Raw genomic sequence first — 13,350 nt, forward strand, 5'->3', positions numbered from 1 at the left:
AACTGGCAGGTGTTTAAAGTGCGAGCCAAACTGTATTAACTTGGCTGGCTGTTAAAAAAAGAGAGACTTCAGCACCTGAGCAAGTCAGCTTTTCCTTCTGAGCAGTGGCATTTCTAGCTGCCGAGTCATAGCATCCCAGAATTGGCTCAGCTTTGTGCTTGACTAGACTTGCAGGTCAGCGTTGCAGAGGCTCCCGAGGCACAGCACGCAGAGGAGATTGCCATCCTTTTTGGTGGTTCTTAGCTGTGTGGGGGAAAAGATCTGCTCTTTCCCATCCTGCTAGCTGCAGCGATGGGGAGAGCATCGCTAAGGTGCCTTTCATTACCTCCATGTGGATGAGGCAGAAATGTTTCTTGGCCTTTCAGCTTTCTCATGACACAATATCTACAATTTTCCTTGCTTGTCTCTCTGTCAGTAATAATAGGTTATCTCTTCTTCCAGTGTTCCCTGTTGTTAGGAGTTGAAAAAATGAATTAACACCTTCTTGAAAGAAATAAACTCAAAGAAGTTATCTTAAATAGATTAACTTTGTGAAGCAGGTGAGGAACGTACAGATTTACTTCTGGCACCGGTTAAGATATTCTTAACTTAATTAGAGCCCTTGGAGCATCCCATTGCTTCTTGGATGGTACACTGTGATGACTGTGCTGAGTTGCTACAGGTAATTCTTGCATTTAATAAATAAAAGTTTTATGAAGGGACATACCTGTATACATCTTCCTAGTGAAGCGCTGGCACTATTGTGATATCTTTTTAATCCTGATGTGGATCTCAAAACCTTCCCTGTAATTTGTGGCCAGTAGGTAGAACCCAGAAAAACCTGAAAAACTATTTTTACAGTCACCACAACTTCACATTGGCAAGAGAGAGTATATGCTTGTTTCTGAAGCGTCTTTAGGGATTAGGTGGTGCTTTCGCCTGGCTCTCCATTATTTCCTAAGCTGGCATCTGACTTTCATGTTAGTTACAGTGTGACTTCCATCTAGTTTTTTTTGCTGAGGGATGCAAGTGGAAGTGGGTATTTCATATGCTAGAAGGATTTCATGTCTGGTATGGAAAGCTTACATTCTTTGCAAATATATGTAAACGTTTGAGTGTAGCAAAATAAAGGGACATGTTCCACTAAAAACCTAGCCAAACCAGGCAGCCTTGTGTCCCTTGTGCCTCTGCCTGCCCTGTGCTAATTCTATGTTTATCAGAGAGGCCAGCAGCACTGCCCCTTGAAGTTTTATGTACCGCTGACACAGTGCTTAACTGTAGCATCTTGTTTGCCTGCTCCATCCAGCCATTGATGACCATTCGTAAATATTTATTTAATGAGGACTGTGTCCTGATGTTCCTCTATTTGAGAAACCGTTTGCCAGCCTCCATGAACAGTGGGGATTTGCAGAGGATGTTCAGCGAAGGAGTGGTAGTTGGTCACTATAGTTGCCATTCTTTCTGTATGTTCTGTATGTTCTTTCTTCTTGAAAATCTGAACAAACCATGACTTTAGGGAGGCAGCGCAAGGAAGAGAGGAGACTGGGGAAGCCAAAGTCTTTTTATTGCCTCTCCTTAAGGAAAGCTAGTGCAGGACGGAGGGGCAGGAGGGCTGTAGCAGTGTGCTAACAGGCACTGATGGGAATTTGCTTTGCTGTGTGTTGGCTACTGCATTTCACATGTGACAACTTAGAGTTACTATCAAATTTCCAGTTACAGGTAAGCAGGTATCGCTAATATCGGCAGGACACTGCTGGCAGGTAAAGCTTAAAATATTGTGTAAGGGTTTTCTACTTTATATTTTTTCTGAAAGAGACTTAAGCTAAGCAGGGAAAGGTGAACAGTTGACTTTTGTTATGGTATGAATTAGAAGAAATCCTACTGTTAAACAACAGTAGCTCAAATCCATACTGCATGGGGTAAACTATAGCAGTGTAGGTTGTAGGCTGCCTCTACAGAGCTGGCCCCGCTTTCTCTGCTCACTGCTGCATGAATGTGCTTTAGCGTAATTCATTTATTTTGATCAGTCTGCTTCTAATTTATTGTTTTATTGCTTTCTTACAGGCAGGCAGAAGTCCTGAAGGCTGACATGACAGGTAATTGCCTTTATTATGCAGTTGATCTAGCTGGTAATACTTGATTCCTGGTTTTGTTTTCCTTTTGTGTTCTGTATGCTTATCTTTCCTAAGAATTCTCTGGAAAGTGTGTGATGTTATGTTAAAGGTTTGTCCTCTGTGTATAAATAAATAGCATTTTAACAACTGTGCCCCTCTCGCCCCGATCTAAAATACATGTATTTTTAAAGTTGACTTTGGGTGTTTTAAAGCATTTGGAGCTGGAGGTCACACCCCTACTCCTCTCCCAGAGACTCCTGTCCAGACTACCACAGGAACTGCTGTACTTGGGGTTAGCAAGAATCTGGATGGTTTTGAGAAACCTGGGTGATGGAAAAGTTGATCTGAATACTACTACATGTGTTATGAAAGTGCAGCCTGTAGATGCTATGAAATGCTACCAGCTATGTTTTAAGCTGTGTGTGTTTATGGAATATGTATATTTTATATTAATGGATCAGCCACACAGTACAAGCAGCTTGCATAATGAACCTATGCTCAGCTGTGCTTACCACCTTGGCGAAGTACATGTAGCAGGTTGATGTAGTCCCCGTAGGAACCTTGTAACTGCCTGGATCCATCTGACCCAGCAGGAGTGGCTACACCATCAGCAGAGTGGTTTCTTGGTGGTGAGGCCCATCCCTTGTGCTCCCACAGCCCCAGCTGAGGTGATTTTACAAGGCAGGGGAAATTGGACTCTGTAACTGGAGATAGCAGGGAGTAGTGTTTGCATTCACCCTTGGTGATGGAAAGCAGATGGCTACTAAAGAGTTAGAAAATGGCAAGCGTGCAGTAGTACTTGTCCACAATGTTCTCCTAAATACCAACAGTATTGGCTTGAGGGACTGTCCTATTTAGCATCCCTTGATAGATTTCTTTTCTGCTAATTTTTTCAGACTACTCTGGAAATTTTTCTAAATTCATCCAGTGGCAAGAAGTTCTGCAGTTTAATGACTTGCAGAGAATCACCTCTTTTTTTTTTTTTCACTTGCCAGCTGCTGACTTTGCTTATGTCTAATTTTGGTGTTGTAGGAGACTGATCAGTTAATCAGTGATCAGTTAATTCCCAGTCCCTCTGTAGTTCTTGTATTTCACCATTCTGATGAATCTGTGATAAAAGTGGGTGTTTGGCATTGGGTGTCTTACACTGTGCTAAGTTCTTTACTTTGGTGGGTGAGTGAAAAATCAGTTGGAATAACTCCGTAAGTTTGAGTATTGCAAAAACTATTGTGTCTTTGTTTTTTCTCTTTTGTTGCTCAGATTCAAAGCTGGGTCCAGCAGAAGTCTGGACGTCCAGACAGGCTCTACAGGACTTATATCAGAAAATGCTAGTGACCGATTTGGAATATGCTTTAGATAAAAAAGTGGAGCAGGACCTGTAAGTACCTCAGTAAATTTGCGTGTATACATATATATATTTATATGTAATCTGGGCTGATGAGCAGGAAACCCTGAGGCTTCCAGAAAAGCGATTGTATCCTGTGAAATGGTTGTCTTATTTTCTTTAAAATGAGAGCTGTGCTGTGGATGAAACATGAGAATGCACTGCAGAGTTGATGAAGAGCATTCAGTAGGTTAGTATTTTACCTCTGGCAATTAGCAGCAGCCGTGTCATGCAGGAGCAGGTTTTGGTGAGCCACATGGAAAGGAGAGAGCAAAGAAACATCAGTCTTCTGTGCTGTCATGGAAGGGCCGAAGTTTGGAGTTTCCAGAAAGGAGGAAATTTGCCTGATGTAATCACCTGGAGCTTTGAGCAAGGTCTCACAGGAGTTGAGTAGCTGCCAAAGACCCTCGCTTTAAGCCCTCTGAGGTAGGGCTGGGCAGAGGGAGGAATATCAGGAGAGAACTTTTCTTAATGTGCCGTGAGCACCCCAGTATCAGGGGAAGATCCTGCTGAGTTTTCTTCATGCCCCGAGTCCATTCCCTGTTATTTAAGATGGGTTGTAACAGGTTTAGTTGAGAGGCATGTGGTTCTTCCAGCACTCTGAGGGAAGCAAGATGAGTAGGCTGGCTGAGTTGTCCTGTCCATGCCTCCAGATGCTGAATGATTTTTAACTGGACTTTCTATACCCCACATCCTGTTTTCAGAAGAGAGCACTATGCTGCCTAAAACAAAACAATTACAAGCAAATATTAATGCTGTTACAGTGTTAGCTATACAGTATCGGGATTCATTTCTCTAGTTATGAGAGGTGGGGAAAGGTATTTCTTAAGTATTTAACATTAATTGTAATCCGCATGTTGCCTGAATTTGAATATACTTCATTTTCATGTCTGATGCTACGTAACTAAACAGTTCTTTCCTGTTGCTTATGCTATCTGCATTGACACTTCCAGAGTAAAAAAAAACAAACCACACTTATTTTGTTTTCAGTTGGAATCATGCCTTTAAAAATCAGATCACAACGCTACAGGGTCAGGCGAAAAATAGAGCAAATCCAAATCGGAGCGAAGTTCAGGCGAACCTTTCTCTGTTCTTAGAGGCAGCTAGTGGCTTCTACACACAGGTGAGTTGCAAAAAAGATGTTGGCTGTGGTATATTTGCATAGTCTGGAAGCAAGCAGGCTTCAGCCTTATGCTGCTTGCATGTGGGTGAGTTCTCCTGTGCCGCTCCAGCAACTGCTCATGAGAGATGAGCTCTGATACCATACCAGCATGAAGAACTAGTGTTAATCTCTTTGAGGAAGGGCAGGAGAATCGGTTTCAGGTGGGGAAAATCTGTTCTTTTCCCTTAGCGTAGGAAACTGTTGCTGTTCTGGATCAAGCAGTGTACCTTGCTAACACTGGTGCTTTCAGTAGAACATGTCTACAAAGCTGGTGATGTGCTTTCTTTCCATCAGCTGCAGCCTTGAGTTGATCTGAAACTTCTGTGAATCTAGTAGTTGGTTTTGGTGCTTCATAAAAACATGGCAACAGTATAAGTTCCCTTCCAGTAGAATCTGCTTTAAAGCCTAAAACCCACTGCTTTGGGTAAGATCAAAGGTCCATTTAGCCCCATATTTTGTCTCTTGCAGTAGTCTGCTGTGACTGCTTAGAGTGCGCATTAAGCAGCAGGAAAATGTAGAATGATACTTTATTGCTCTAGTCTCTTGCTTTCTGCCTTGTAGGTATGTTGCTTTCTTGAGCTAGTTTATATCTGAGTCATCTAGCTATTAGGAGGTCTAGCCTTCACTGACTCTCCCGTCCCTCTTGAAGCTGTTTACTCTGGTCCCTGCAGTGATCTGTGGTGAAAAATTCTGTATTTTAGTTGTAATGTCTGAGAGAAACAATGACACAAAAAAATGTCAAGCCCAACAAACATGTTAACTGATGATTTCATTGTACTCTTAGTTCTTTTTTCTGCTGTTTCTCTAAAAATTCCCATTCACTTTCTTATTATTATGCATGAATTTGTGGGCCATTGTCATAATTCCTCTTCATTTTGAAAAATGTGGTACTTCCCTTATATAACAAAGGATAAGCAAAGATAATTGGTTTTGTTCTGGGCTCCAGTTATTCCAGCACAGAATGAATTCCAAAATGGAGATGCACTGAGAATGTGTAGGATACCTTAATGTTTCGTACTTTGTTCTGTGTCCCTTCCTTGTAATTCCTAACACCAATGGTGAGCATTGAGTTAATGTTTTCCAAGAACTGTCTATATACTTTCTACATACCTATTGGAATACAGCTCTTTTTCTGAATAATACCTAATTTAGTGCCCACCACGGTTGTGCATTTAAGTAGGGTGGTTGTCCCCAAGAATATTATGTGGCATTTACAACATATAATGTCTTGCTGTTTTTTGATCAAGACTCCCAGGCTTACAAGCACATCTTCAGTCTTAATTCTATATTTTTGTCAACGATTGTTTAGAATTGCTAACTTCAGTTACAGGAGCTTTTCTTCACCTTAAGCAAAGCTGTATTGGTGGGTGGTCTTGCACTAAGTGTCTTTTGCAAGGTTTTCATGTAATTGCAAAAGGGGTGTGATTCCTATTCATGTATTTATTCCTTACTGCTGTTTTTTTGTCCTCTTACATACACTCTTTCCAGTGTTAGATTTCAGCTTGTAGATTATGGATAATAAGAGTTGGTGTGTGATAATGGCCTTAAAGATAACTTGCCTTTCTTTCCTTTTTTCCCCTCCTTTGGTGTATGCTTCAGCAACATTGTCACTGCTAAATCCTTGATCTCAAGTAGTGGTCTGAATAGACTTTCTGTCATGGCTAGTTTGCACAGTCTTCAGGTTACAACATGCACAGTAGGTCATTCTTACTGTATCAATTCCTACTTTGATTCTGAACATCTGCAAGGCAACCCCAGCTTTTCTTCCAGGATCTGCGTGATTATCTTTTTTTTTTTTTTTTTTTTTGGAAAGCTGCTTATTTGAAGCAGCCAGTTTGACAGGCTGTGGCATGATTGCCAAGGGTTTTCTACCATCTCCGCCATTTGTCTTGCAAAAGCCTTGTTCTTCCCTGAAGTGTATCAGGGACTTTTGTGCTTTTTGTGTATGACACCACAGACTGGTTCGTCTTTCTCTGTTTGCTGTGATGTTAATCGTCCCATTTTTAGTCTAAAGATTTTGCTCGGGCAAGATACCTGTTCTCCAACTGTGAGGCCTGTGTAAATGACACCTTTGAAAGAGAGCATGAATTCTAATTCAGCATGTTTGGAAGATGTCAAGTTTATCTCTTTTATCCAGCTTTCAGCTGTGAGATCCCTTGCATTTGGGGATTTTTATCTACTGTATAAAAGAGCAAAAGGGGAGGGAAGTGTAACGCAAACATTTTTCTGCAGCAAGCAAAAGCACCGCATTGCGTGTTTAGCCGTTGACAGAGTATGCATCTCTGTCAACCCTCGGCTTTCCTTATGCCTTTATCTGGAAGTGGAGCTCTGCCGCAGGTCTGTTTTATTTGGAGACTTGAGTATGTTCCTGGCTGGGAGAAGGTCTCTCAATTCTTACTTGCATTTTTAACCCTGTAACACAGTATAACAAGCACTTTTCATTGCTACATGGTTACTGTTAGTTTCCAGAGTGTTTGCTGTAGTCCATTAGGAATAACTTCAAAAGCACTAATTAGAATGGCAAAGTTCAGGTTTTCATTCAATCAGCTTTCGAGATATTTGAACAAGTAACTGATGCCTTGTTCTTTGAAAGAGTCTCACTGTTAGCTTAGGACAAATATTTACTGACAACTCAGCCACTGAGCTGTTAGCCACTGTTGCCTTGCATTGCCTACAAACTTGGTTTTGTTCTGGCTTCTCTCTAAATTTTAAGTCAGGGTAGTGCGGTTTCTTATGTTGGAACAAGCTTCTTCGGAGGATGAGAGGCATTCCTTTCTATTATTTTCAGAGAATGGTGTCACTTCATCAAGGTGTAAAAAAGACTGTGTTCCTCTTGAGTGTCCTACTTAAAAAACAGCATCAAAACCCCAAACAAAAAAAAAATCCCCAGCAAAATAAACAAAATCACAAAACCCAACAAGATTTGTAGACCTCTTATAGTCAATCTCCACTGATACATGCTTGGTAATTTAAGTATCATGAGAATTGAGTTGCTTACTGGTTTGGGATGCACAACTCTTTTTTACAGAAGAGAAGTAAAACTTCCCTTCATGATTCTGGGCAGAAAAATGGAGCTCAATGACTTCTGTATGGAGAATGTGATTTAAAGTCTCCCTTTCAGTAACCTAGGCTTGTTCACTTCAAATATGTGTAGCTAATCTGTGCCTCCGAGTGATGCTCTGTTAGTTTTGTCAATTGTTTCAGTGCTTTTCTGATTACTGTCTCTAGCTGCTACTAAACTAGACCTGTTTTTCTAGTTATTACAGGAATTGTGCACAGTTTTTAATGTAGACTTGCCATGTCGTGTAAAGTCTTCCCAGCTGGGAATCATTAGCAATAAACAGACGCACACCAGCGCCATAGTGAAGCCGCAATCTAGCTCCTGCTCTTACATCTGCCAGCACTGCCTTGTCCACCTTGGAGATATTGGTGAGTTTTTGAAGGAAGAAGAGGTGGGACATTGAGTTCTACCTGTATTCAGCCTGCACAAAGAGGGATCTGGACATACTCTGGGCAACTGCTGGACCAAGTGTGCTCCAAATCAGTAGCTAGTAGCTGATTGTATGTTTGGTTGTTGCTGCAGGGGGAAAGGTCCGGAAAGTAATGCTGTTAGACTTTTGTAATGTGCGTTACACATTAATGCGTGGAGACAGTTAATCACTAGCTTTCTAGTGATTTGCTAGAATCTGTCTTCTAGCATACTAATCATGTTATAGCTGGTAGGCATAGTGAAATGTTAAAACCAGTAACTATTACAAAAGCTTGTTGCAGCAGGCTAGCATACTTGTCCATTTCAGAACATTACTTTTAAATCTTACATACATACAAAGGCAGCACTTAGAAATCCAGCCTTTCATAAACAAGGTTTCTTTTTTACATCAAGTTCAACAGGTTTATTTCTTTGTTGATTAGAGTAGAACTGTGTGTTGTAGAAAGTTCTGTATTCATAGGAATCTGCAATTGCTTTTGGAACAACCTAAAAGTACATCTAGTTGCTGATTGTGCAGAGAAGTATGAAAAATATTTTGTAGCTATCTGGATGTGATGCTATTGGCACAACATTTTTCTACATAAGAACTGATAAGCTGTGACATAGGATCTGAGGAAAAAACACTTCAAAATTCAACGTGTTGAATCTTCATGCTGTTTTGTGTAATTGTATGTTCTTCTGATTCTTATTTCTAAAATAGTAGTAAAATGCTCTTCAGGTAAACTGGGTTATATTAAAAGTGCAGGATGGTTGACATTTATGCCTCAAGCTGGGTTTTTTGTTGTTTTCTTAGCTCGCTATAGGAATCAGACCAGCCAGGCAGAGTCTTACTACAGACATGCAGCTCAGCTTGTCCCTTCTAATGGTGAGTCTGGGATACCTTTTAGGTTCATAATTCCAAAGGAAGATTTGGGGTGTTGCTTTTCTTGTGTGGCAGTTGGAAACTTGGGATTTTATATAAATCTCCCTCCCCAAATACCCAAAGCAATCATGCAACAAAGCCTGAACTGTTGGTAAATCATTTGAATAATAGCTATTTGCCTGATCTGTATCACTTGTCTCCTTTTTGTGAAGATTTAGAAACAAAGAAGGTAATACAAAGCTTCACTCCAAGGCTTCACTACTGCTTCATTATACCATGTTACATTCATATGTTATAAAGTACAATTAATGAAAACTTGCCTACGACCAGCATTTATTTCTTTTATTGTTTGTTCACATGACAATTTGTAAAGTTAAGTAGCTAAAATCGGTTTTTTCAAGTTCCTCATGCAAGTTAAGGGCTTCTTTAGTTCAGGGATATAGCTTTTTTAGCTATTGGCTTACAGTGGTCCAAAATGTAAGGATAGTGAGAGAAGGATAAATCATTTTTGAGCCAGGCTGCTGAAACCAGTAATTCCATTTTTTTAGCCAGTTATATTCTAACTGAAAAATTCTCTGTATTCTAACTGTAGATAAAAAAATATGAACAACTGTTGACAGTTGGGTTTGCCTCATGAGGTAAAACTGGGCTAGATTTTGTCCAAATAGATGAAGATAAATATGTTGGTGGTGAAAGCTTGCTTTTGACAGTATCTTCTTGTTTAGACAAAAACCTTTAAGCCATATTTGTTGTCCAGTTTTAAAGGATGTTTGTAAAAAACCAACCAAATAAAAACCCCAGACCAGAAAAAACCCCCACAAAAAACCTCACACCCAATCCCCCCAACCAAAAACACTGCACCACAAATTTAGAAGCTTTTTCATTTGAGTCATACTGATATGAGGCTGGAGTAAAAGGGTCAGCAAATGAACCTGAACCTTGTCTGTTGAAGAATTTAGGACTTTGTACTTCCTTTTCAAGTAACCACATTATTCTGAACTCTAACATGCTTTACTGAATGACAACTTGTTGGATAACATCTTTTTCTCCCTTAGGTCAGCCTTATAATCAATTGGCTATTCTAGCTTCCTCCAAAGGAGACCACTTGACCACAATTTTCTACTACTGCAGAAGCATTGCTGTGAAGTTTCCTTTCCCAGCTGCCTCCACTAACCTACAGAAAGCACTTTCTAAAGCACTGGAAAGGTAAGACTAAGCATAATATACTTCCGCTTAGATAAGATGGAGGAGACTTCTTCCAAATCTATCTCCCTTGCCAGAAGTTATTCATGTTTGGTAGTAGAAACAGAAGTTCCTCAACCACTGTCCAGTCAGAGCATCCTTACACATGTGTGGAACAATGGGACGCTCCTGAGCACAAATAGTGGATGCAGGAAATAGGCATATTGTGCTGACATGAAAAAGTAGCTTTACATGGACATTCCTCCTTTCTTGAACTTCACAGAAAAAGTATGTAATGTTATGTGCAGCTGGGTCTAATTCCAAAGACTGAGGTCGGGTATTTCTGTTCTGAATATAGTCGTGATGAGGTGAAGACTCGATGGAGTGTGTCTGACTTCATCAAGGCATTTATTAAATTCCATGGCCATGTGTACCTGAGTAAGAGCTTGGAGAAGCTGAGCCCACTTCGAGAAAAGCTGGAAGAACAGTTCAAGGTTAGTTCTAACAACATATTAATTAGTATGTTGAGGAGAATATTTTTAGCGACTGAGTTCTGAAATTACAGTCCAATAATAACTTTTTCACATGCTGAAATACAGGAAGCTCAAGTAGCCAGTTATGGAAGGTTTGCATTGCAGGTAACAGTGGATAGTTCTGTTGACTTCTGCAAATAGTAGGGATTTTTCCCATTTGACATGTGGTGCGTTGTTGGTGGAGATACAGGAGAAATCAATGACCACTGATTCTCTGCTCTTTAACCTGGATGATTCTTGGATACCTGTGAAAAGCACTTGATTCATCTGGGAAGTGTTGGCTCAGTTGCCTGAGGAATTTTGAGAGCTTCATTTTTGGATGGCATTCATTCACTCCCACTGGTCATTAAGGCTGCTTTTAATCTTCCTCAGACAACTTGCCTCTCCTGTCAGTGGTTTGCCTTTAAAAAGTATGCCAGTACAACCTTGACTTGTGTGTAGACTAGAACTATTCAGAACACGTTTCCTCTCAAAAATCCAGGAGTACCCATTAATTATATAGCCAGCTCATTAAGTTGGACAATATAGCAAAGACTGAAACAAAGAGAATTTTGTAACGTATTTATACAGAGCAGTACAATTTCAAAGAGGACATCATACTAACTGTTAGGTGCCTTTTGGAAACTGCTCTGCTTCAGCGTGGATATGTTCAACAGAGCAGTTGATGCTTTTCCAAATTAAGAAAGAGGAAGGTGGTCTTAGCAATATAAAGAATTACAAATGTTCGTTACAGTGTCTTTTTGCATTTTTTTGCATTGAATTGGGCTGCTACAGCTAGGTCCAAACTGTGTTTAAAATAAATTTTAAAGATGCAAAACTTCTTGTGAATTGTATTAGCTTTGAATGTGAGCTGCATGAACACTGGGAGTTAAAGTAATGTTTCAAAATTTTACAGTTGTATCTCTCTGTGTGTGATGTTGGCTGTTGAACAAGTACTGCTTTTTCCACAATACTTATAATCAATAATTATGGGCATTGCTCAGGCATGTGGAACAGTCTTACTTTTCTAAACTGATCCAGGGTGTTAAAAGAGGGCTAATTGAGTCCTGCTTTGTTGCTTAGATTACTTTTTTGTTTATATTATGCAACATAAGGCTTAATTTACTAGAGAGCAACTCTTCTGACTTAAATGGGTTGAATGTGGATCTGAAATTGGCTGTGTGGTGGATAATCACTTTAACTGTGTAGCTGATTTTACCTCTGAATGAGGAGAGCAGTTGTAGGGTTAGAGCGTTCAGCCAGGCTCATGATTCTGCTGCTGACAGCTCTGCCAGTTTGAGTTGTCAGCTGTACAGTGCTTCATGCCCTTAACTAAAAATCAAGGTTGAACATGGAGCTCAAACCTTTTCCTGATGCTTACGCTGGTTAATTCACTTGCCTCCCTGACTGTTGTGTCTGAAGGTAAGTTGGTTATGGTTTAGGATATCTCCTTTTTTTTCCTCATAATGCTCCAAAAAAGCATTAAAGTTTCTTTTCCTGTTCTGAGAAACGTGTCTCTTACAGCATAGTTACTGAAATGCATTTGTAAATAGCTCATGCTATTTTAGTCCACTGTGGCATTCCATGACCCATGAAGTCAGATGTGGAATTAGTCTTTAATACATAACCACACAGCAGTTAAATTTTCCTGGGGTTTTGTTGTTTGGTTTTTTTTTCCCAAATGTCACCTTCTCTGTGCTCTGTCTTCAGAAGACTGAAAAATACAGTGGATATACATGCCTCTGCAGTTCGTGCAGTTGCATTGCAATGTTGTCATTGCAAATTAAAGTTGCACTTGCTCTGAAAGAGAACCATATCTAAGGGGGTGTTGATTTGTTGTGCATGTATGTGAGTTGGTGTGTGAGCAAAAACCTTGGGCTTAACAGTGGGCATCTGCCCATGTCCTCCTGGGAAGCCCAGTGCTGTGCTAATAGGGATGACCTGAAAATAAAATCTAGAATGAATATTGCCTTAAGGGCAGAAGCATTAGTCAAGCAGTGAAATAGCAACTACTAATCCTTTCAAGTGTGTGCTTTACCATATAAAAATACATACATTGTACATGTGTCTTTGTTGCAGAGGTTGTTATTCCAAAAGGCCTTCAATTCTCAGCAGTTAGTACATATTACTGTTATCAATCTGTTTCAACTACACCACCTGCGAGACTTCAGCAATGAAACAGAGCAGCACAGCTACAGCCAGGATGAGCAGCTCTGCTGGACACAGTTACTGGCTCTCTTCAGTAAGTACGAAAAGTAATGGAGTCCATTAGTAATTTGCTGTCAGGATCTAGCTTAATGGTGGTGTGAGGTAAGCGATGAGAATAGATGTTAAGGGAGAAAGTTGAGAGAAGATGGTTGTGCAGGATCGTTTATGTCTAGCAATGCTGACTAACACTGGATTTATGTGCCCTGGGCTTACTCTGTTTGAAGCCTTACAGAACTCTGCATCTTTTTCCTGGTTCTGAAGGAACACTTTAACTTGGGTGCAAAGTTGGATCCGATTTGGTGGGGCTGCTCTGCAGTTGGCTGCAATGTGGTCTGAGTTGCTTTGAATGGAGCTAGTTCTGATTCAACAGGACTGAAGTTGAAGCTGACTGAACTAGGACCTCAACTGCTTCTGTGCTCTTGATAATATCAACTAGGAGATAAGTGGGAGTGCAGAG

The 13,350-nt window shown here is 40.3% G+C and overlaps 1 protein-coding gene across 9 annotated transcripts in view; it reads left to right on the forward strand.

The window, feature by feature from the left end:
* The window catches only part of SMG7 (SMG7 nonsense mediated mRNA decay factor), a 55,665-nt gene that overhangs the window by 20,883 nt on the left and 21,432 nt on the right, over positions 1-13,350 (forward strand). For all 9 annotated transcript variants that reach the window (XM_075038666.1, XM_075038671.1, XM_075038668.1 and 6 more), the window contains 8 exons: positions 2,044-2,075; positions 3,354-3,471; positions 4,468-4,600; positions 7,897-8,068; positions 8,923-8,994; positions 10,047-10,197; positions 10,532-10,667; positions 12,765-12,927. In XM_075038666.1, the coding sequence (XP_074894767.1) occupies positions 2,044-2,075; positions 3,354-3,471; positions 4,468-4,600; positions 7,897-8,068; positions 8,923-8,994; positions 10,047-10,197; positions 10,532-10,667; positions 12,765-12,927 (977 nt within the window). The remainder of the gene's footprint in view (positions 1-2,043; positions 2,076-3,353; positions 3,472-4,467; positions 4,601-7,896; positions 8,069-8,922; positions 8,995-10,046; positions 10,198-10,531; positions 10,668-12,764; positions 12,928-13,350) is intronic.

Source organism: Buteo buteo, chromosome 10, assembly GCF_964188355.1.
Source record: "Buteo buteo chromosome 10, bButBut1.hap1.1, whole genome shotgun sequence".
Lineage (NCBI taxonomy): Eukaryota > Metazoa > Chordata > Aves > Accipitriformes > Accipitridae > Buteo > Buteo buteo.